Genomic DNA, 25166 nt, shown 5'->3' on the forward strand with positions numbered 1-25166 from the left:
GCACATTGGCAACTTGACAATTGGCTGGTCACATAATGCCGCCTCCTACTGCATAGCAATAAACGCCAAGCATTAGAGTGTGCGCTCACGGGCGACAAAGTTACGGGGACACAAGCAGTTAGGCTTGTGTAGTACATGTACTAATAGTACAAAAGACACGATTCCCTGTACTGTACTAGACCGAACTACTCCCAAATGATTCTGCTCTCTAGTACATTTAGTACACTCACACTCGCGCAACAAAATGGGAGCGAAAGGAGCGAAGAGCCGAGAAGTGACAATGACAGCAAAGCGATCCGTGTGATCCGACCGCAACCGAAATATAACCGACTGACTCGGACCAGTGTTGCCAGACGGAATCTGAAGTATACAGTAGAAAAATGAATAAAAAACCAGTAGATCAGGAAAAAAAGCAGTAGACTACAAATATTGATACTAAGTGAAGAAGAATGAAAGAAAAATTATGCTGTGACACGATCGAACACGGTCCTGGAACTCTTTTAGACTTCTCGCGATTTCAAATTCATGCAGATTGGCGTTGATAGGTTTTGGATAAAACATACGAAGGTCATTTTTGATAATTTTTTTTCTTTCTTATCCATGATTAAATGTTTGTATGAAAAAAAAAGAATCAGAATCCGGCCACACATCAAGAAAAAACTTATCCCATACAATTTTTACGAAGATAAACTTATTCCACACTAGCGGCCCGCCCCAGATACGCATGGGGATTAAAAATGGTTATATACAGTAAGTTATCCGTAAAGATAGACATATGCTTTCGCGTACTTTTATGTAAACCTATGAGAGATACACTATTTCGCCATACAGCTCATGATATAGCTCAAACGGTTTGGGCAGCGTTTACGATTAAGGCTCTCTCTCAGCCAGTGGGATTTTGTCCGACTTGTTTAGCAAATATCGTTATATTTCAAACAAAGTCTCAACAAATTATATGCTTAAATCTTCCCCAAGAATCACTTATTCATAGGTGAAAACCACATGAAAATCCGTTCAGTAGTTTTTGAGTTTATCGCGAACACACATAGACAGACGCGAAGGGGACTTTGTTTTATAAGGTGTAGGATGCATTAAATTGATTCCATTCCTATTCAGTATCGATGGGGCAGTTGCACAAATAAGAACTTTTTCTCAAACTTGCAATGAAATGTTGTCGGGACTACTACGTGTCCGTTGAGCTGAGTGAAGATAATATTTCATAGTATTTACAGCAAAAAAAAAGCCTGCCTGTAAAGCACCCTCCATTTGTTTCTAAACGGCAAATGCTGACACTACACCATGACATTTAGTAATCAAAAAAACATTAATAGTACTAATGTACCTGAATGTCACCATTTAATAAGTTACCTCAGAGTTAAAAAAAACTTTGGCGCGGAATTAGAAGAGTTTTCTTTTTGCCTAGTTTTATCAAAACTATCACAAGATTTTTTTTTCATATCATTGCAAGTTTGAGAAAAGTACTATAATTACATGCCTCGCCGTGAAAAGGGCTTACAGGCTTCGTATCACTATCCTACTCAGCTGGATATACCTACACAGCATGTAAGCCCTTCTTTCCCGACATCTGACGTAATGTACTATTATTTGATATGAACACATATTAAACCAGTTAGAATACAAACATCAAACTTCTTGCACCCGCCTAAATCGCTATTGCTAATACCAAGCTACGACTACATTACGAAATTTACGAACAATCGCAGATATAAAGTCTGTCAAGCGATTTCTGTCACTAGAAAAAAGCAGCAACTTTAAGAAATGAAGGGATGAAAGTTGGCCCATAGAAAATTTTAATTTCGCGCCTTGACTAAATTGTTGGACTGTCTATAGTAAAAATTTGAAGCCAATCCAATTGTTTATACTGAAAAATATCGATTTGGGAAAAAGCAGGTAGATTTCTTGAAAAATTACAAAAAAAGCAGTAGATCAGTAGATTTTTTCAAAATCAGGTAGATCTACTGCTAAATCAGTAGATCTGGCAACACTGACTCGGACCGAGAGCGCGCGAAAGCGGCCGATCAGCTCTCGGTTAGTACGAACGAGCGTTACTGTACGCCATATGCACAATTTGTCTCTCGCTCTCTCGGTGTACTACTGTACTAAATGTCTTAAAAGAACGAACTAGTACACTGCAGAGATCGTACTAGTTGGGAGCGATCTTTTCAGTGAACGAGCAGGCACAACTCTACAAGCAGTGCACACTCAAGCAGGTGTGTGCACTTTCATACTAGCCCATACCATAGACTGGATGTGTCCGACAAAAAAGTCGCCGAGTGACTTTGTCGCCCCTGGGCGCATAACCTTAACCACCAATCATCGAATAGATTTTTTGTGACTTTTGTGTTAGTTAAGGCTGGCGTTCACTAGGCTCGCAATGGTAGCCAATCTATAAGAATTAGTTTTTAATTTTCTGGGTGCCCTGAAAACCGCGCGCGAAAAGTGCTGCGTCTATAGACACGGTGTACGTTGAGTGGCATCCTATTTGGTGACTAGTTATTAATTACTTGTTGTTTTTATCATGTATCTCTATGCCAAATAAATATTTTCTTTCTTTATTTCTTTCATCGTGGATCGTGGTAGCCAAATGGTAGCCACACAGACACATGATGTAAAGGTAAATACAGTACGTGTGTGAGCTTTCAGAATGGCCTTCAGATTTTAGGGCTTGTCATACTACAACTAAATCGTTTAAAGTTGATTTATGGTCGCGCGATAAATGATAAAACATCAGGCCGTCCCTATCGCGCTTACTAATAGTAGGATAGGGACGGCCTGATATTTTATCGTCTAGCGCTCGACCATGCTACCCGTGTGATGTTTTATCATTAATCGCGCGACCATGCTTGCCTGCCTGAAATAGTATTTTATGCAACAGGCGTTTAAAGGAGGTCAAAAAAGACGAGTGGCGTGGGTAACAATTTGAGGCGAAGCCGAAAATTGTTAGTAAGACGCCACGAGTATTTTTTGACTCAGTTAAACACCGTTGCATATAATACTTTTTCTACGACCATCCACTTAGTTTTTAATAGTTTTCTTTAATAACTTTCGTGAAAATCACACTGTTTCCTGTATTTTGACGTAAAGGTTCGCACTGTCAGCTCTGCTCTCCAAAGCCTTCCCGAGCACGCGCGCAGTATCGTTATAACAATGCGTTGCCATGGTTACAGAGCCAAACAATGCGTTTTCAGTTTTTTCGATACTGCGCGCATGCGTGGAAAGCCGGCAGACGCTGGCTTGGGGAATAGACTTTTATGTATGGTTTTAAAGATCTATGCACGACCCTGTAAATGACGAATAACAGTTCGGGAGTAGAAAAAATGTATTATGACTATTGTCAGGGGGGCGCTGTTATTCGGAATGTCCATTTTAAGACTACTTACAACTTATTTTACCCGAAAACCAAAGATCCTTTTGAAATCTCACGGGCTGTAGTGTGGTCTTTACTTCAAGCGGATTAGCACAAGTTGCGCTCTCTTCCGCGAGTGAATCCCACGCCTGACCCTTTAGTACAACTTGTCTTGTCGCGCGCGAGTCCATACCTACATCAAGCGCGACTTCAATTATGGACTCGCCCGCGACAAGGCAAGTTGTGCTAGAGGGGCTGATGTAGGTACTTTACTTATTATGGATTTGCGCGCGAAGGCAAATTATGCTAAACAGCCTGTAGTTATTCAATCCAAATTAAACTTGCTAAAGGCAGGACTTTTATATTTATAACACTACCATTAGAAAACAATCATAAATATCATCAGCACTGTGAAAGGAGCCGTAAAATTGTAGGATTTATGTAAATAAATTATATACATCTGCATAAGTCGATAGGTAGGTTGGCGACGGGAAAAACCAGTATAATTGTGAACTCCCATAACATACAATATTGGTGTGCTCGACACCGCTTATAATGGTTTAGTCTCATAGCTGGCTGAGCTCAAAACCATAATTTAAAATGATCGAGTACCTAGACCAGCCTAACAACAACATAACTGCCATACCATTAAGTAAGGTATAATCACCATGCATTTATAAGTAAGAGTAAGATCCGTATATGTAAATATTGGACAGGATATATTCAGTCTTTCTAGCACAAACACGCGTCACACACGCAGGCATCGAAAGGATAGTTCTCCTGTTTAATTAATATGATCGATGGGCGAGCCAAGGCGCCCCATGAATTGCAATTGTGTGGTACCGCTATACAAATTTAAATTCAATCTCGACCGCCAGTGGTCAGTGAAAATGTGTGAGTACTCGTTGACGGTTCACCAATTAGTACTAGCCTGACCGGAAAATGAGCGCTCTAACTCTGGAGTTTAGTGAAGTTTTGCTCGGCATGTGGAAAATAGTTTGCCCGGTAAATTCTGGCGTGTGAGCGCTGCGGGAATGATTCTGTTGCTGCTCTTTTGTGCAGGTTTGTGGTAACAATTACTTATAACTACTCAGTTGTAGAAAGTTTTGTGGTCCTTGTTAGTGTTTTGTTTTTCATTATTAAAATTACGTCAGTATTTTATTTGTGTTAGAAACTAGGTAAATAAGCTTTTTCATTCGCTGTTCCCGTACGACAGCATTTTATCGTATACGAAGGTACTTAATAAATGTTCGCTCCTTGAAAAACATAGTGTCATTAAATGAAAAACGTCTTTTTTGGGTACAATGGTTTAAAGTTTTGAAATTTTTGAATTGTCAAAAATTGCCATTTTTACAACAAACTTGTAATTTTTTTGGCAGTTCTTGTTAGTTTTGTGACTAAACCTGATAGATATAATAGTAAATTGTATTTTTTTTATTTTGTTTCTAAGATAATTAAGCTTAAACAAAATGGTAGTGACACTTTTCCATTTATTTTTGTTTAGGGACACATGACAATTTTATATCTTCGTTTTACTTTGTGGAAAAATGACACTATAGCCATTTTTTTATGAAATTTACCTTTTATTTCAATGAATAATTAGCAATCAAACCACCTTTTATGTATATACATTAAAATTTATTGAATTAAATGACATTCGGTCTCAAACCCTGTATCTATTTAGCATTACTGCCCTTAAAAACTAGAAACACTCCTGGCTTGCCCTCTGAAACAATAAAATATAACTAAAAAAATATTAGAAACAAAAATCACTTTCAGTCTTGACATTTGCGTTAGTAATACAACATTTATTTTAATATCCATAAAATTCATGACATTTTATACAAAAAATTAAAATTGTCAGGAAAAAGTAACCAAAGTGCATTCAGGTTAAAATTAAAAAAATCAAACGCAATAAAATCAACAAATATCGAAAAAAATTACTTAAAACTAACCTTAAAACCCAGTGTTCCTCCCTCTGGCCCTTCGTGTAGCTTCCATGCGATCAGTTATGGACCAGACCTTTTAGCACAACTTGCCTTGTCGCGCGCGAGTCCATACATCAAGCACGACTTCAAGTATGGACTCGCGCGCGACAAGACAAGTTGTGCTAGAGGGGCTGATCAGTGTTACGATCAGTTTTTGAGGAATATTTTTCCATTCCTCAATAACTACGGCTTCCAGCTCGTTGAGGGTGGCTGGAGCAGGATCCCGTGACCAAACAAGCCGTTTTAACTCATCCCAGAGATGTTCGATGGGGTTCAGGTCGGGGCTCGTTGCTGCCACTCCATTACGGTGCATTCCGACCTCATGCAGGGAGTCCCGCACTATCAAGGCAGTATGGCGACGAACGTAGACGTGCATGAATTGGAAATCAGGTCCAAAAAACTCAGCGTACGAGACCATACGTTCTTCTAAGATCTCCATAATGTAACTGCCTGCAGTTAAGGACCCCTCAAACCGACCACAGCCAGTGCGGGAAACACAGACGAGATCCGTTTTGCCGTCGATGGAAATGCCGCCCCAGAACATGCACGTAACTGACTGTTTCTTCAGTGAAGACTGGTGTAAACTGCTCTCCTTGACTCCTGTACACCCTTTTGCGTCTATAGTTGGTATAAATGATCTCCTTCGTCTCGTTGGGGAACAAACTTTCCTCTATTGCTGCAACGTCCAATCCTTAAGCCTTATGGCAATTCGATTGGGGTATTGGCTCTGGCTTCAATTGGTAGCCCCTGTCAGCTCTTCTCGGGGTAACATTTTCTTCTCCCTCAATCTTCTTCTGATCATGAAGACACTCACTACAGTTCTTCGAGCTGTTCTAAGCAGTATCTGCAGCTCAGGAGCGATAAGATAGCGGTTCCGCAAAGAGGCCGATACAATGTACCGGTCGTCTCTAGCGGTGTTGCAGCGTCTTCTCTCAGATCTAGGCCTCCTGATGTAGTTACTGGTCTCCAGAAACCCCAACAAGACTCGTCGCACCCGGAAACGGATTATGCTTAGGCGTTCAGCAACTTGCTACTGCCGTAGTCCGTTTAGGAGCAGTACCACTTGAGCTGCTTTTTCTGGTTATTTACCCCTATTGCCTTCAAGGCTTTTTTTTTCTGCAGGCGTTCGTCCTCGGTGACCTTTGGAGTGCAAAAGATCCACATGACACCTTTACAGCTCCTTTAAAAACCGCCTGGGGTAGCACACCTAGAGTCCCATTAAAATCGCATCAATACCTTTTTTTTTAAACCACGGCAGATTGGCGATTATTGTTTTTAAGAAAGTTGTACACATTTTCTCTTAAAGGGCTTTAATTGTACTTTGAAATGATACAAATATTGATAGATTACAGTCAATAAGATTAGAGATATTTTTGCTTGAAACGATTTTGCGCGAGGTGCGATTTTTTTTGAACGTGGTATACCCTAACTTATGCGAAGTTTAGTCGGCCGCTTGAAATGTGCATGCTCGTGGCGATGTAGCAAATAGGTGATCTGTAGATGCTGGTGTGTTTATACTATTGATGATTGCTTTGAATTTTTGAGCCTTGAATATCGTTGAGCCATTTTTTACTGTAACAAACAAATATACTTATTTATGGCTAATAATTTAATTATATTAATGCACAAGAAATTTATCCACTAGCAATCATAGTTTTTATATTGTATCTTAAATTAATAATTGTGTCTTGTAGATCACAAAAATAGCAATTACTTCGTAAAAAATGATTATACAAAAAATAACCTTCATTTTTATTAGCGCTGTTTATAGGTATTTTACAAAAAAATAGAGTAAAATGTCTTTTTCATAGGATTTTATCAAAATTGTGTAGGTTTATGTGCTAAACTTAAATGGAACAATGGTATTAAACGTAATATGTCTAGAAGGTAATTAATCATTAACTGTTTTGTAATTTTAATTACCGCAAAGCATGACATAAAACTTAAAGTGACAATAATCAGTCAACGCGTTTAAAGCTACCATTACCAGTTAAAGTGGCTTTAAACTCATAACAGCGGTATTCCATTTCTTTGCAAGCGTAATTATGGTAATTCATACAATCAAAAATGACACTAAACAGATAATGACGATTCATTCATGCAAATTCTTTTTAGCGAGTTAAGACCATAACGTCATTTTAAGTAAAAGTACAGTACAACTTTATTTTTAACCTGCATTAAGCCTAATAGTTTAAAGCCAAACCGTCATTACGTGCACAGTGTCACTATACCTATCTCAAAACGTTTAGAATTGTTAAAGTACTAGTGTCATTATAGCAAAAATGACACTGTTACTTTAAAATGAAACTCAATATTGAATAGTTATTACAAGTTCAAAGTGACACTTTAAGGATTGATACAATGTTCCATAAGAAAATTGTCATACTTACCATTCAATCTCGCGGAACACCGTCACTAAACACAAAATGACAATTTTCGTCTTAGAGTTCACTACATTTTGATCGGCGTCCAGGTCATTATTGCAAACATGACATTGTTCCCGTCCCCCACGCGTCTATTCCCACTATTCGCCATAGTGACATTAGCGCCCCCTGTCGCCTCTAAGCGAGCTAAATTGATAGGTGTCTTTGCATTACGTTCGTTATGATCGCGCGACCTAGATGGCGTTGTTAACTAAAAACCTATTGTTTTTGGATAGTGTCACTATGTTTTTCAAGGAGCGAACATTATCGTGAGCGTTTGTGCATTTGGATACGTGTACTGAAATTCTCAGTTCTAATTTCTTTACCGTGTTAGTGCACGTCCAGGAGAGTTCTGGGGTATAAGCTTTAGTTGAAATTAACTTTAAAAGTTTATGGAACATGTACAGTAATCACTGAGGAAACGAAACTGTTGCAAGCAAATTGACTCGACGTGTTTGTGTGCATGCTACGAATCCACAATCTACGACGAACCACTCTAGACTGATAAATGTAATGAATGAACTAACTATGGAGATAAACATTTATTTTGCAACAGTGAAACAGTGATTTAAGGTCACATTTAGGTCGCGGAATGGATACGCGTAGGTACGCTACGCGGCTGAAGCGGCATGGGGCTTTCGCTGTCGCTTCAGCTTCATTGCATTCAACCATAGATTAAAAATAAGAAGATCATACCATCCCATACATTAAAATGCGACCGCCTAAGAACGAGCATATACTAAACCAGTGGTTTAAAACCACACATAAATGACGCCACAAAAAAATGCATTGCTGCCATCGATTATTTGTAGATTGGCGTTAAAAAAGTGACACACAAGTATAATCGAAAGCTACAAGATATTTTTTTTGTGACGCCATCTACGTGTGGTGTAGTGTATGCGCGTTCTTAGGCGGTCGCATTTTAATGTATGTTATGTATTAAATTTAATCTATGATTCAAATGAAAAAAAAAAAAATGGAAATATTGTTAAATGTTGCTCGATGTTTTTCTAGTGTCGGCGATTGAATGGGACGCGCCTTCGCCCTACGACCCTGTGTGGCTGGCCAGTGTGCAGGAATACGGCTCCGTGCCCTCCCTTAATGAGACCAGGTTCTGGTTCTGGGGATGGAGTTGGAGCTGGTTCAAGGAAGAAGATGTGCAGTTCAAGCTCTTTACTAGGTAGGTAATTGTATCTTTAATAAGTATGGTCAATAGGGACAAGTGCGTCATAAGGGAAATTGTAATTGGCCTTCACATTTGACCTTTTTACTCATTGTCGCAGGTGTTTTTGCGAGTTCATACGATTAGTGTTAAACTTATGAACTCTCAATACACACTGATCTTTGGTTTAGACATGCCTTATTGACCTTAGTAGGTACCCATATTTCCATTTCTGTTATATCTCATTTACGTTATAACTGACTGTTTCAATTCCATTAAATTAAAACACTCATCAAGTCTTTACTCTTCAATCACAAATTTATCACTTAATTTTCCAAAGGGAATATTTCGAATCAAAGGCTGAAGTAACAGTTCGTTTGTTAACCCATTCGCTGACACTACCTACGTCGACAACCAAACCACTGCCGCAAAAAGGACATAGGTATCCGTATATGTATTTTCAGTGATAGTACGTCGACAGGTGGAGCACTGTCAAGGAAACGGTTAAACACATTCCTGTTACTGTTAGTACTTAATGGGTAGTTCTATCATTTCGTGCAAATCGGCAAAATTTGGGAGAAATTTTTAATTTCCATTTTTTTGTGTGGTAATGGTATAAGAACTATGAACTATGGTTATAAGAACTATGAAAAAGAAACATTTATCAATAATGCATTTTCTATTATACGCAAAATTTACCGATTTATGAACAAAAGATTTTCCAAAAGAAATGGTAATGAAGTATAGAATATGGTAATGATGATAGATATTTATGGGAATAAAAATGCGATGATGGTAATGAAGTGTCAAATAAAAAAGCCAAAAACACAAAAAAGAGAAACAGTAATTAATAATAACATGTTCTATTTTAAATATACCTACTGAAAACGTAGTTTTGAATATTTACTTGTTACTTTCAATAGTCAGGAGCATGCTAATAAACGAGAATGGTAATTAACATAAAATGATGGTAATGAATTTAATACTGCAATTCATTACCACCGTTTTATGTTCATTACCATTCTCTTTATAGTAAACAGTAAATTACGGTAATGAAAAGAATGTTAATGAGTTTTCTTTACCTTTTGTCGATTAACTCTTTAAAAGCAAATGCTATTCTAGGTATATTTATTCACTAAGCTTTCGAATAGAATATTCATTATTTAAATATTCATAGTTCAATAAAACACGTAACAATTAAATAGCAAAACAGTGCAAATGGTAATGAAGAAAAAACGTACCAAATCCAAATCTCCGGCGCGATATATTTTTTTATAAAAAAATGGCACACGTCAGTCCTGTTCACTGTTTACTGGCCGACTGACGTGGTGATCGCGGTCAGAGCGAACGTCGTATAGAATAACACTTGCAATGCCTACTGGCCAATTCCATTGTTGCAAATTAAACTTATGGTAATGAAATTATTTTCTGTACAAAAATATTTTGAAGCGGTGGATATAAATATCAAAGTTAATACTGTATAAACCACCAAAATTTTTTTCCCTTATAAGTACTTCATCTAAATTAAGAGGTTAAATTAAAGCAGTACATGTAATAGTTATGTAATTTGCTCTCGAATCTATAAATCTAGGTTCTAACTGGTAATGGTAATGAAGTTTTAGCATGTTTATATTTTATTTATATATTTTATATTGCAATAATATAATTCATTTTAGATGCAAAGTATACCTATGAACCTTACGCAACATATAAAAAATATTTGAAATGAATTTAGGAGTTAGTATATGTTTTATGTCAACAAACATATGATTTGCACGAAATGATAGAACTACCCTAATAGGTGTTTTCTATCTGGGGTCATTACGCCACTTTTCGTTTCGTTAGTTATTGTTTTCGATATTTTTATTACGGTTTTATGTATAGGTATGGTTGATGAAATTGTAGTAAGTACAAAAAGTTATAAATAATATCCTTACTTGTTTTCAGGCGCAACCCGTACGAGTTCCAAGTTCTAAAGACTAACGATTCATTATCTTTATGGGACTCTAATTTCGACTTTAATAACAAAGTTAAAGTTCTCGCCCACGGATGGCTTAACAACGCCGATGGTCCGATGCCAGAATCGATTAAAGAAGGTAAGAAAGTTTAACACCACTTTGCTTTCTTACGTAGGTACCTGCGTCATGTCGTCATACCTGCCTGGGCCACTTGCACGAACGAAAATGGAGGGTTAACCCGAGGTTTAACCCACCATTTTATATGGAATTTGACAGATGACAGCCCACTAACCCTGAGTTAAATGGTTGGTGCAAGTAGGCCTAAGGTAACAATATTGCTTACTCCGAGTTTTGAGGCAGCGTCGATAATATCAAAATTTCAAGACTATCTTTCAATTAAAATTTCAACTGACAGCAATAATAACCTAACCACAAAATTAACATTTTGAAAAAAACCCCGACATAGTGGACCGATTTTCATGAAACATGGCTAAGAACACTCCCGACTAACTCAGCTTTCAAACAAAAAAAAACGAAATCTAAGTCGGTTCACCCGTTCGGGAGCTACTATGCCACAGACAGACACACGTCAAACTTATAACACCCCGTCGTTTTTGCGTCGGTGGTTAGAAACAATAAAAGATGTTTCACCCGGAATTATTCTTATTTTCCATGACTATTTTTCGATATACAATTTGTCATGCCCCGAATGTTAACTTACCAACTAGCTGTTTAATCCTCCTTCTATTCTTCCAGCATACCTCAACATAAGCGACTTGAACATCATAGTGGTAGATTGGGGCAACGCGGCCAATGTGAACTACGTCCTAGCGAGCTATAACGTTGCTATGGTGGGGAGGCTGCTCACAGAGTTTCTGAACTTTCTCATTGAAGAGGGAGTGTCTATGGATGACGTCCATCTTATAGGACACAGTCTTGGAGCGCATGTTGTTGGCATCGCGGGCGATCACGTGAAATATGGACCTGTGGATACAATTACAGGTATGTGCGTGCGAATGCAAAACCTGTGTAAACTCGGAATTAAAACACTCAGATACAATCACGGATTTATTTCACCAACTTCACTTCACAAAATCCAACAACGTAATGCCGTCAATTCAAATGTCAAACTACCTTATATATTAAAATATCAATACCGCCAAAAGAATAAATCTTAATCAATTGAGCTACTGGCAAAAATTAAACATAAATGGCTAACACCTGTGTGTTCGAAGAATGGGGTAGTGCGACGGTCTTCATTGAGGAGTAGGTACAGGTACTTAATGTTGCGAAGAATTCGTGAAGGGCTAGTGGTAATTGGGGCGAGATTTTTCTGTTCTTGTCATGAATAAGTAAACGTGGCCATAGTGGGACGACTGCTCACCGATTTCCTGAACTTCTTCATTGAAGAGGGAGTGTCTATGGATGACGTGCATCTTATAGGACACAGTCTTGGAGCGCATGTTGTCAGCATCGCGGGCGATCACGTCAAATATGGACCTGTGGATAAGATTACAGGTATGTGCGTGCGAATGCAAAACCTGTGTGTTCGAAGAATGGGGTAGTGCGACGGTCTTCATTGAGGAGTAGGTGCTAGGGATTGCAATTTGCAATCCGGTCTGACATCCAATCCGGCCGGATCCGGCCGGATTTTGGTCCCAAACCGGCGGATCCGGCCGGATTGGCCTTGAGGATTAAAAGTACCTAAATAGTAACATTTTTTGTATGTTTTCAGCATAATATGAGAAATATGATGGTATTTTGCTCGTGCTATGTGCGTGCGAATGCAAAGACTTACTTTATTTACCACGTAAACCAATATTAACGTATATCTTCCTTTTGTATTCCCCTAAATTAATAGTATAAGTAAATACCTACAAGTTGTATTTGTTTGTTTATTTACTTAACTCAAATAAAGAAAATTAAATGCATTATTCTCTAATTAGCTTCGCGTTTATTTGTAAGTACATAATGCTCAAACCTTCTCTTATTACTAGGCCTACATCTATTCGTTTTAAATCTCGAATCCTAATTACTATTCTTAGTAGAGAATCATCCTTTGTAATGTAACACATTCTGAGGCATTGTAATGTAAGGTAACGGACCCAATCATGGACAGTTTAAGGAAAATTTTCGCCTGTTTTTGATATTTCACTCATAAATGTAAAAATTCTACCGCTAAGCGTGTTAAATCTTGAATGTCCTATCCTTCTTTTACATTTCAAGCGTATTGCAGAATGGATACTCCTATTAGTTTCTTCATACTTAACAAATTAAAACTAGGTGTTTTTTCTCCAATTATGGACGGCAGTTCTCCAGTAATGGATCCCCCATTATGGACAGTGAAGTAAGTTTAAAATTTTACTTTTAAAGCCAACTGATACTCAATGAGTCAATTTTATATACCATAAATACAATTAGTTTGAGTTATTTTAACATAGGATTGTTTCTTGTAAATTTTGGTTTTGTAAATTGTTCCTTGTCCATCATAGGAGGTAGGCAGTTTTTCGATTCCAGTAATGGACACTCGCAAAATAACGCCATTTCTTTATATCTTTGGAGCAACAAACTAGTATGTTTTATACCTTATCTCATGCTTAATGCAGTAAGTAAAACGCATTCAAGTTTACACCGAGTATTTTTTTTTATTATTTTATACATGAACTCAACTCTCTTAGCAACATTACTAAGAATTCGTCTTGATTTTTTTTTCAGTAAACTGATGAATTTTATCTTGTCGCCAATTCCTTCAGAAATAACCGAATTAATTGAAACTTCAAAATGAAACAGCTCTACAACTCTAGTTTATGGTACATAGCCGTCAGTTTTTAGAAACTAATTTTAGATACTTATTCTTAAGGATTTGTGTTTTTTTGTCCATAATGGCATCACCGTCCATTATGGGGTATTTCACCTTATAAAGTTAAGCCATTCAAGTGTAGGTACTTGTAGAATAGGTACGAGTGCAATTTAATACGACCACTTAGTTATACTATTATCCATAACGACTATCATGAACGGAATGTAGTAGATAACATTTTTATTGCGTCTAGTTTTATAGGGCAGTAAAAGGCTAGGTTTTATAACTGAGGCAGTAAACAGAAAGAGGACCCGGATGAATTTAAAAAGTTAAGTTTTCAGGATATGTCGCTGTCGCGACGAGCGGGTGTTGGCTATTGTTTCATCTTGTACCCTTCCCTTGTATGAGTGAAGTAAGCATTTAGGTAGGTACTGTAGCACATGATTATAGTAAGTATCATTTATAGCACGACGTCTCACATCAGCGTCAATTTTTGTACGAACTTCAGGCGCCAATGTTAACGTTTAAAGAAGACCTCTACAGTAAGCATAGTGATTTTGTGATTCATAGTAAGCGGCCGATATAGCGATCATAAAATACCCTAGACTTACTGAATGAAAGCGAGTAAAATTTTCTGGTGAAACTCTAAAATTATGCATAATTCGCGTCCAACAAATCCGACCAACATACTCGTAGCGGAGCGCTACGCGGGGAAGGATCGACTATAGGAATACCATTTAAACTCCTGCGGTAATGTCTACACATCTGCGGTCCGCAGCGCATTACGAGTTTTACCGAACTTCCCAAGTTATATTAAACATCTTAGGGCACTTAGCCACGCTAAGACAAGCCAACCAGCTCGCTTTAAAACCCTACATAAAAGTCGATTCCCCAAAGCCAGCGTCCGCCGGCTTTCCGCGCATGCGCGCAGTATCGAAAAAACTGAAAACGCATTGTTTGGCTCTGTAACCATGGCAACGCATTGTTATAACGATACTGCGCGCGTGCGCAGGAAGGCTTTGAACAGCTGAGCTGACCGTGCAAACCATTACGTCAAATACAGCAAAACAGTGTGAATTTCACGAAAGTTATTCATGAAAACCCGTGTGGTGACGGGTTAAGAATTTCACCACCCCCTTTCTTCCCGTGGGTGTCGTAGAAGGCGACTGTGGGATATGGGGTAAATTGTGGCGTAGGCGAGAGGCTGGCAACCTGTCACTGCAATGTCACAGTTTCGTTTTCTTTCAACCCCTTATTTGTCAAAAGTGGCACTGTAACTTTAGCAGTTTCACGTGCTCTGCCTACCCCTATATGGGAAACAGGCGTGATTGTATGTATGTATGTATATTATTCATGAAAACTATTAAAAACTAAGTGCATGGTCGTAGAAAAAGTATTATGAGTCAAAAAATGCTCGTGGCGTCTTAAGAACAATTTTCGGCTTTGCCTCAAATTGTTACCCACGCCACTCGTTTTTTTTGACCTCCTTTAAACGCCTGTTGCATAAAATACTATTATGTTCTTACTCCATTAAAAAAAGAATCGTAAATCGTCAATGTTTTAGGCTAAACCTTTTCAAATTCAAAAGTCACCATAACAATGCTGACAAAAGTCGATTTCAATATTAAAATTTCCATTAAATTTCAATAAAAAAATAAACTACTTCGGTTTCTATGAAAATCCACAGTGTGCCAGGCACTTGATGATTAAAGGCTTCCTACTCATTTTTGATAAGGTTTCTATAGAAAACAAAGTAAACAAAAACTTCTTGTTGCTGTTCAGCGAGAACGTGTGTTTAAGAGTTCCGTTTTGAGCCACTATGGACGAATCTAAGTTTTCCGATGCAGCACTGGGGGCGTAGCCGAATGGCATTTCTGCGACGCGAAACGCCACCGAAACGCCGCAGAAATGAAGTCTGGCTTTATCGCGCCGATACGCAAGAGCGATAGAGATAGATAGCTGCGAAAGAAATATTATCGTGAGCGTGAGTTTTTTAGTTCAAAAGGTGTGAAAGGTGTCTTAGATTATCTTAGAAACTTTTAAACTTTATCACCCGATTTTAACAGCATTTTCAGTCTATTTTTATACGTCTTAAAGTTCCTTATCCTAGCTTATGTAGGTACTTTACATAAAAACTATGTAAAAGTTTTAAATGTTGACTTAAGTTCTTTAAAATCGCGTCAATAGAAATTGTAAAAAATGTAGACAAACAAACCATTAAATGAAATAATATATGCATATTATTGCATATTCTAGCACTCTTTTATTGTTTTATTGGTTTAGGATTATGATGTTATGAGTTGATTAAATAACACATCGTTTTAACCAATATTTGATGTCAGAATGGAAATTGAAATCATTTTTCCGACGATGGTTTTATCTCTTGCAGTTCTTACAAACTAATAATGCTTATAAAGCAATATCATAAAGTTTCACCTTGTAGTTACAAAGGTCGTAGATATGACCTACTTATTGGAAATATGTTACTGAACATAAAATATGTTCAGTACGTATTTCACGATTTATTTAAACTGCCATTTACAGATGTTGTATTATTTATGTTCTAAAACAGTTTCTGAATGTTGTGTTGTTTAGTAGACACCTAGTTTGTGTAACATCCTTTAGTATAACATTGAAGCTAGGAACATACTACGCGGACGTCCGTCGTAAATCGACCGCGACCGCGACCGATCAGTGTGCACGGTCACAAAACATCCAGCGAGCCAGATTTCGATCGGACGTCCATGCGCTCAAGGCTATGTCCACGTCCGTCGACCGATAGTTTGCACGGTTAAGTGTATAATATCTGGGCAACCGAGCTTCGCTCGGTTCTGTTTCGTATCCTTGACATGTGTCGCCATCTAGTTCAAAAATGAATAGTACCTACATCGAGCGAAAGAATTCTCAGCCTTAACAACACAACTACTCCACACGAGATGGCGCGCATTTCGCCACAAAAACTCAAATAGTGTATTTTCTATTCGTTTTAGCCTTGACCTGTGTCGCCATTTAGTGTTTGCAATAAATAGTACTTACATCGACCGAAAGAATTCTGTCTTAACAGTACAACTACTGCACACGAGATGGCGCGCGAAGAAAAACGCATGAAAACTCGAAAATTCGCGTTTTCCGGGACCTAAGGATAATTTAGACCGATTTTTCACCCCCAAAAACCCCCACATAACAAATTTCTGCGAAATCGTTAGAGCGGTTTCCGAGATCGTCAGTGTAAATAAATATATATATATAAATAAATAAATAAATATACAAGAATTGCTCGTTTAAAAGTATAAGATTCATTGTCCAGATCCCCGTCCGCGGTCGAATTACGACGGACGTATTATAGTATTTTATGCAACAGGCGTTTAAAGGAGGTCAAAAAAGACGAGTGGCGTGGGTAACAATTTGAGGCGAAGCCGAAAATTGTTATTGAGACGCCACGAGTATTTTTTGACTCAGTTAAACACCGTTGCATACAATACTTTTTCTACGACCATGCACTTAGTTTTTAATAGTTTTCTTGAATAACTTTCGTGAAATTCACACTGTTTCCTGTATTTTGACTCAAAGGTTTGCACTGTCAGCTCGGCTGCCCAAAGCCTTCCCGCGCACGCCCGCAGTGTCGTTATAAGGCGTTGCCATGGTTACAGAGCCAAACAATGCGTTTTCAGTTTTTTCGATACTGCGCGCATGCGCGGAAAGCCGGCGGACGCTGGCTTTGGGGAATAGACCTTTATGTAGGGTTTTAAAGATCTGTGCACGACCCTGTAAATGACGAATAACAGTTCGGGAGTAGAAAAAAGTCGATATAACGTGAGTTGCCCGCTTTAAATATTTTTTTCTACTCCCGAACTGTTATTCGTCATTTACAGGGTCGTGCACAGATCTTTAAAACCCTACATAAAGGTCTATTCCCCAAAGCCAGCGTCCGCCGGCTTTCGCGCATGCGCGCAGTATCGAAAAAACTGAAAACGCATTGTTTGGCTCTGTAACCATGGCAACGCCTTATAACGACACTGCGGGCGTGCGCGGGAAGGCTTTGGGCAGCCGAGCTGACAGTGCAAACCTTTGAGTCAAAATACAGGAAACAGTGTGAATTTCACGAAAGTTATTCAAGAAAACTATTAAAAACTAAGTGCATGGTCGTAGAAAAAGTATTGTATGCAACGGTGTTTAACTGAGTCAAAAAATACTCGTGGCGTCTCAATAACAATTTTCGGCTTCGCCTCAAATTGTTACCCACGCCACTCGTCTTTTTTGACCTCCTTTAAACGCCTGTTGCATAAAATACTATTAAATATGCTTGAGTCTCACGGGAGTTTTATATTATAGGTAATTATAATTAGTTAGTTATATATTCAGTTTGACTTTACAGGTTGTGATTTCATAAAGATCGTTTAAATGTACTTGATTTCCATACGTTTTAAAGAACATTAATTAAATCTACTTAAACGCCTAAAAGGTATTAGTAGAATACGAATATTTTTAAAGTGCTTCAAGCTGATTTTATACCCGTGACTATATTGAAGTTATACGAATCACACTAATTTTAATTGGATCCGGTATGGCGTGAAATAACGTACTCTGAATAAAATTCTATTCAAATTTAGTCAAATACCCGAGTGCCCGTGCAGAAAATAAGTTTAGTGTTGAATAAATAAACACTCCAACTGAATGACTAACAAAATTTGAAACCAGCCAGGGCTACCCCCACATTTTAGGTACGAGTAATGTAGAATTGAGTAGACAGAGGTAAAAGCCTACATATGATAAAAAGAGATATTTAAATTTATTTCTGAGTTCTGACATGTCTTCCAAATTGAGGTCATTGATTTTGCATTATAACCATAATCTGTGATCACTAGTATAATCACAATAATGTCATATGGGTATTACAGGTATTCTGTGATAATGAATCTATAATATCAGCTATAAGTATTTAGTACAATTACAAAAAGCGGTTACTTGGTATGTGCGAGGCCAAAGCTTAATTAAAAGCTAACAAATTACTGAATCCGGCAGTGGTTCACACGCTAACAAACTAACTAATTAATACCTACAGACCGAATCTGTTTGCTTTTTGAACTAAAAATGATTCCCAAAATTCCAGCGCAGAAATGCTGGATAACTTTTCGACATGTTTGGGATGTTCATCGTGAGGAAATACACTTTTTAGGGTTCCGTAGTCGAATAGGAACCCTTATAGTTTCGCCATGTCTGTCTGTCTGTCTGTCTGTCTGTCCGTCCGTCCGTCCGTCCGTCCGCGGATAATCTCAGTGACCGTTAGCACTAGAAAGCTGAGATTTGGTGCCAATATGTATATCAATCACGCCGATAAAGTGCAAAAATACATACATACGTATAACATACATATAATCACGCCTGTATCCCATAAAGGGGTAGGCAGAGAATATGAACTACTAAGTTTCAGTGCCTCTCTTGGCAAAAAGGGATTGAAAGAAATCCTAATTGTGACATTGCAGTGACAGGTTGCCAGCCTCTCGCCAGTGCAGTGCAAAAATAAAAAGTTGGAAAAAATGTTTTATTAGGGTACCCCCCTACACGTAAAGTGGGGAGTGTTTTTTTTTCATTTCAACCCTAACGTATGATATATTGTTGGATAGGTATTAAAGATTAATAGGGGTTTACTAAAACCATTTTTTGATATTGTTAACTTTATAAAGACTTTCTCGGAAAATTATTTTGAACTTGATAGGTTGAACAGTTTTTGACAAAAATACGGAAAACTACGGAACCCTACACTGAGCGTGACCCAACACGCTCTTGGCCGGTTTTTTTAATGCTTGTTTTTAGGATAGGACTGAGTATTTTTTACGAATAGTTTAATCCCACTTAAACATGTGGCGTAACTGCCTTTACTATACTCCGTTTATGCCTAAGTTTTCTGCGTCCTTGATCCTTTAGGCCTGATTTAGACGTGATAGATGATAGGTACCCGATCTCGCACCCGATTCGCAATGTAACGACAATCGCATGACTTTCGTTTGTTTCATTACAATGCGGCATTTGATCAGCCAGCTGAATTGGATGTTATCTCAAAATAGTCAGCAATGTATCACAGAATATATAATAGTAAAAGTACAGAAGGCTCACTCCTTTGATGTTCACAAAATGCCGCCATTCTAAATTCTTACCTACATTAAAAAACGGACCGCACGCGTGCACTCGACATTGAATTCTATAGTGCCGCGCGAAGGTCGTCGCCACTGAATGGGCCGCGAACTCGCGGCCGCCAGCATGTACTTGTAGCGCAATGATAGAATCGCGGAGTTAGCCGCCCCTGAATGTATCTAAAATCGCATACAAACTCGCGCGTCTAAATGAGCCTTTACTACCTCAGGTCTGGATCCTGCGAAGCCGCTCTTCTCGCTAAGCAACAAAGACGCACGCCTGGACAAGCACGACGCTCGACACGTCGAGGTCATCCACACTTGCGGGGGTTATTTGGGGTTCTCCGACCCTTTGGGGCACATTGACTTCTACCCGAACGGGGGCACGCGGCAGCCGGGCTGCGGGTACGATTATAGAGGTATGTTGAACCTTTTTTTTTATTAGAGTTTTGGGAATTTAGAACTCTATTTTATCCACAAGATTTTTGACGTCGGGATGTCCCGGAGAGACAGTTTCTAGTTGGTGAGGTTCACGGGTACAACCACTCATTGACCTGATTTGAATTTGTGTTTATTTAACCTTTTTTGGAACTTCCGGTTCGGGTGCCATCTTAGCGGCATCGTGTCGTGAATAATTTCTCCTTCTTTTGCTCATTAATTTTGTTTAAAGTGTAATATCGATAGCTTATTATGCAGTAAACTAATGTTATAGTGGGAAGCTGATGAAGAATTAATCTCGAAACGCGTTTAGCCCCTTTTTTGTCATCGACGGCCGATAGTCCACGTGCCCTTGTAAAATCTAGCTATCAATTTACAAGTGCCAACTATTACCGAACAACGTCGCACTTACCGTACCAAAATCTAAAACAATTAGCTTATATCACCTTGACACTGGCAAAATAGTCCCACCAAATGGGACTGAGGCCATTTATTAAAAAGTGTTAGTTATATTATAAATAATATCATTTCGTGACAAATACGAACGATTCGTTGCTGTGACGGGGTGGCCTAGGGGTTCATGCTGGCGTTAGCCCGGATTGCTAAAGACGCCGGTTTAATCCGGCCTTCGCCACTGGTGGTGTCCGTCATTTTTTTTTCTTTAATATATGACGTATTATTTCGATTTTTAACCGCCTTCCAAATCTCAAAGGAAGGGGTTATCAAGTCGTCTGTATGTTTTTTTTTGTTTTGTTTTTTTTTAATGTTTGTTCCTCGATATCTCCGTCGTTACTAGACCGATTTTGAAATTTTTTTTTGATTGAATGTATATGCATACAGATTGGTCCCATTTTTCTCAGAACCCAGTTCTGATGATGGGATCCTGGAGAAATCGAGGGAACTCCTCAAATCTGAAAGGCACACACACATACATACATACATACATACATACATACATACAATCACGCCTGTTTCCCAGAGGGGTAGGCAGAGATCACGGATTTCCATTTACTACGATCCTGACAAACCACTTTCGCTTCACACACTTTCATAACATTTCTCATACACGCTCGTCGGTTTCGAGTACTTCTGACCTGGCCTCTTTGCAATATTTCCCCGATTTGATCAAGAAAAGTTCGCCTAGGTCTTCCACTACCAACTGACCCTTCCACTCCTTTTTCATATACTTTCTTCGTTAATCTCCTCTCATCCATCCTCTCTACATGCCCAAACCACCTTAACATACCCATCTCAATCTTTGTCACCACATCTACATCCACTCCACACTTCTCTCTTATCACGCTATTTCTGATCCTATCACTCAACTTTACACCAGCCATGCTTCTTAACGCTCTCATTTCTACGGCATTCACTTGACTTTGAAGTCTTTTCTCCCACACCCAACTTTCACTACCATACATAAGTGTAGGCACCAAAACTCCTCTATGCACCGCCAGACGTGCTTTTTGCGACACTTTCTGGCTGCCCATAAAAGCGTTTAGTGCTCCATTCACTCTATTCCCAGCATTCACTCTCCTTTCAATATCTTTTCCATGTTTACCGTCCCTTGTAAACAACGTTCCCAAATACACAAACTCTTTCACTTGTTCCAAACTTTCATTATCGATCTCAATTTCGCAATCTGTCATAATCTCATCTCTTTCAAATACCATTACTTTCGTCTTACTGACATTCATTCTCATTCCTTTCCTCTCGAAGGATGCATGCACTCTTGTTACCATCAGTTGTAACTCCTCGGCCGACGACGCAAGTAATACTAGGTCATCGGCATATAGGAGACATTTGACCAGTAACCCTTCCATTCTCAACCCACAATCATAATCTTTCAGATCTTGCAAACAACTATCCATGAATAAATTAAACAGCCACGGCGACGCTACACATCCCTGTCTAACACCCTTTTCGATGCTAAACCACTCAGTGTATGACCCGTTTATTCTCACGCAAGCACTGGAATCCTCATAAAGAGATTTCAGTGCTTGAACGAGTTGACTGCCTACTCCATACATGGACACTACCGACCACAATTCATTCCTCATCACTCTATCATACGCCTTTTCCAAGTCCACGAAAGCGCAATAGACCTTTTGACCTTTGGCCAAAAACTTTTCGGCTATGCATCGTAAGGAAAAGACTTGATCCGAACATCCCATACCCTTTCTAAATCCCGCCTGTGCATCCCATACTTTCTCGTCGGTTACTCTCACTACTCTCTCAATCAACACTTTCGCATACAGTTTTCCGACGATGCTGAGTAAGCTAATGCCCCTGTAGTTTTTGCAGTCCAGTCGTGAGCCTTTTCCCTTGTAAAGAGGAACGATGACGGCCTTGCACCAGTCCTTAGGTACCCGGCCGGTACTGAAGCACAAATTGAAAAGGCGATACAACTGACTCGCTACAATGCCCTGTCCAGCCTTCAGCATCTCGGCGGAGACCTTGTCATATCCTGCAGCCTTACCTGATTTCATACCTTTCAATGCTTTCACAATCTCATCCATGCTAATTTCATCCATTGATAAGTTTCCATTCAAACCTGAGGTTAGCATATTTGCTTCCTCCCTTTCAAACAAGCTTTCAAAATACTCCTGCCATCTCTTTAGAATACATTCTTCCCCATTCAGCAAACTTCCATTCGAATCTTTCACCGATTTTAGCTCAGAGTCTGAACTCTTACCTCTGGCTAGGCGAACGGATTTCCAGAAGAACTTTATGTTCGTCTGAAAATCTTGCGACAATCTTTCATCCATTTGATCATTAAGTTCATCTTTCTTTCTTTTAACTAATTCTTTCACACGCACTTTCATACTTCTATAGTTATCCTTCGCTACATTCACCTCATCAAAAGAGGCTTTATGGGCTCTTTGATTAGCTCGTGCTGCTAACCAATCCCGCCATAGCTTCTTCTTCTCACATACCGCCTCTTGCACTTCCATATGGCATACTGTAATGGTATTGGGGGACCTAAAATACCATGCTGAAGGCTTTAGAGAATTAAATAAATTAGATTGATTAAGGTGTAGATGAATCTAAGGAGTCTGAGACTATATGGGGTAGTTGTAAGGAAAGGCACATGGCGATTTATAAAATTGAAATATATTATCGCAAATTTATTAAGGTATAGGGCGTTCCTATCAAAGAAATCTATAAGGCATTCGTTATATAAAATGAAATCAAAAATCTATGAATGCGAACTTGAATACACTACAGAAATACGTACTTGAGGAAAACAGTTTAGGCCTTTATCACTTGAAATATTTATATAAATTATAAGACAAAAGTGTATACAATACAAGTCAAGCCCATACCTTTGCGGGGACAATATATTAAATCAATGGCTCATGAAGTAAGGGAAAACCCGCTAAAACCCTTACTTCGCCTTATTAATGTACGTCTACATACAATGTCTACATAACATCTATAGGCTCTATTTAATACAACAATACAATAATTCGTCAGGAATTGTAATAACAGAATTTCCATAATTTCCAAGACAGTTTACTCTAAACACAGTTTGAGTTATAATAAATGCACATGATGTTTAATCTGTAGGATATAACAATATAATATCGATCGTCTCGTTTCAATCCTTTACGAAATGTATTTAGGTACATTAGATATCTCAGGAACTCGAATCCTGGTTTCAACAAATATATATGGAATATATTTAACATAGTGGCGAGGCTCGAACTCGCACTAATATTCACCAATAAAGTGTCATACAAGATATGTAACACAAAGCTGAAAAAAACTGAAGAAACATTATACAGTTACTTTAAAATACTAATTAACCATTACGAGGTTATAGGATTTGTCCCAACAATAAATCCAGATTATAACGCAAGAATTGAACTTGCCTTGCACTTGAACAAAGATAATAAAATATGTTGTGTTACTTAAAATACAACTCGAGACGCTGTTTTGATAAAAGAGGTACTTAGCTCATTTATCGCCGAATCCGGAACCACTGGCTTTACTCTCTACTATTACTACTCAATTAATACAATTATATATGATCAAGGAACAAATTTTAACAAAGCTGGAAAGACTAGGGTCTCCCTTCGAGTCTAAAATCAGAGTGTCCTCAACTCTCGGCCTTCGTCCTAACTGGAGTCCCTGCAAACCCAACTTATTTCTAGTTACGCTAATATCAACTTTATTAACAATGATATAGGGATTTCGTCGCTACAATTATCCAATTGCGCCCACGCTTTCTCTATGGGATCTTATCCCTTCCAAGGCTCTGATTTGTGCGCTGTCTCGCTCTCTCTTACTGCAGCGGTGCACGTTGTCTCGTTCGGCGTGGTCGGGTCTTCATAGGAACCCCCCGCTGTCACTTTTGCAACGAAGGGTACGGTCATGGTCAAATGCCTCGACACATGGGCTCCAGATGTCCTGGAAACAGTTTACCAAGGAGAGTAGACTTTGTATGGAATAATATACCATATTAGAGTATAATTACGTTATAGGTTTGGCGTACTGTGCATTGTGCGATAGCGGTTTTTCTGTTGTTCCAGTAAACTCATAAATAAATCTTATAATGGGTTTTGTTTTTAAAATTCTATAGAATATCTTTTAACTAAAATATTGGGTAATCCGAGAATGGGAAACTGCCTGCTTTCTATTTTTATTGCCGCCCTTTTTTTTTTCGGCTAGCCATTTTAGATTTATTACTTTTAACCGATGGCAATTTTAATCACCTATTTATAACTACTTAGTAAAGCACGTATTCACGTATGTGGAATACGGGTTGCCATCTCACGCCCCTCTCTGGTTAGTCGAACAAAATTACCCTGTCTTCCACGTAACCTATATAACATGAATACGAGAACTTGGAAAAAATGTAAACTCCTTTTATTTATATCTTAATAATTATCGATG

At 38.5% G+C, this 25166-nt stretch overlaps 1 protein-coding gene across 1 annotated transcript in view; it reads left to right on the forward strand.

Moving 5' to 3' along the window:
• Nucleotides 1-4284: 4284 nt before the first annotated feature.
• The window catches only part of LOC125225698 (pancreatic lipase-related protein 2-like), a 31192-nt gene continuing 10310 nt past the window's right edge, over nt 4285-25166 (forward strand). Inside the window, exons 1-5 of the mRNA XM_048129528.1 lie at nt 4285-4429; nt 8793-8958; nt 10888-11036; nt 11655-11900; nt 20060-20248. Of these exons, the coding sequence (XP_047985485.1) occupies nt 4402-4429; nt 8793-8958; nt 10888-11036; nt 11655-11900; nt 20060-20248 (778 nt within the window). The 5' untranslated portion in view covers nt 4285-4401. The remainder of the gene's footprint in view (nt 4430-8792; nt 8959-10887; nt 11037-11654; nt 11901-20059; nt 20249-25166) is intronic.

Source organism: Leguminivora glycinivorella, chromosome 4, assembly GCF_023078275.1.
Source record: "Leguminivora glycinivorella isolate SPB_JAAS2020 chromosome 4, LegGlyc_1.1, whole genome shotgun sequence".
NCBI lineage: Eukaryota > Metazoa > Arthropoda > Insecta > Lepidoptera > Tortricidae > Leguminivora > Leguminivora glycinivorella.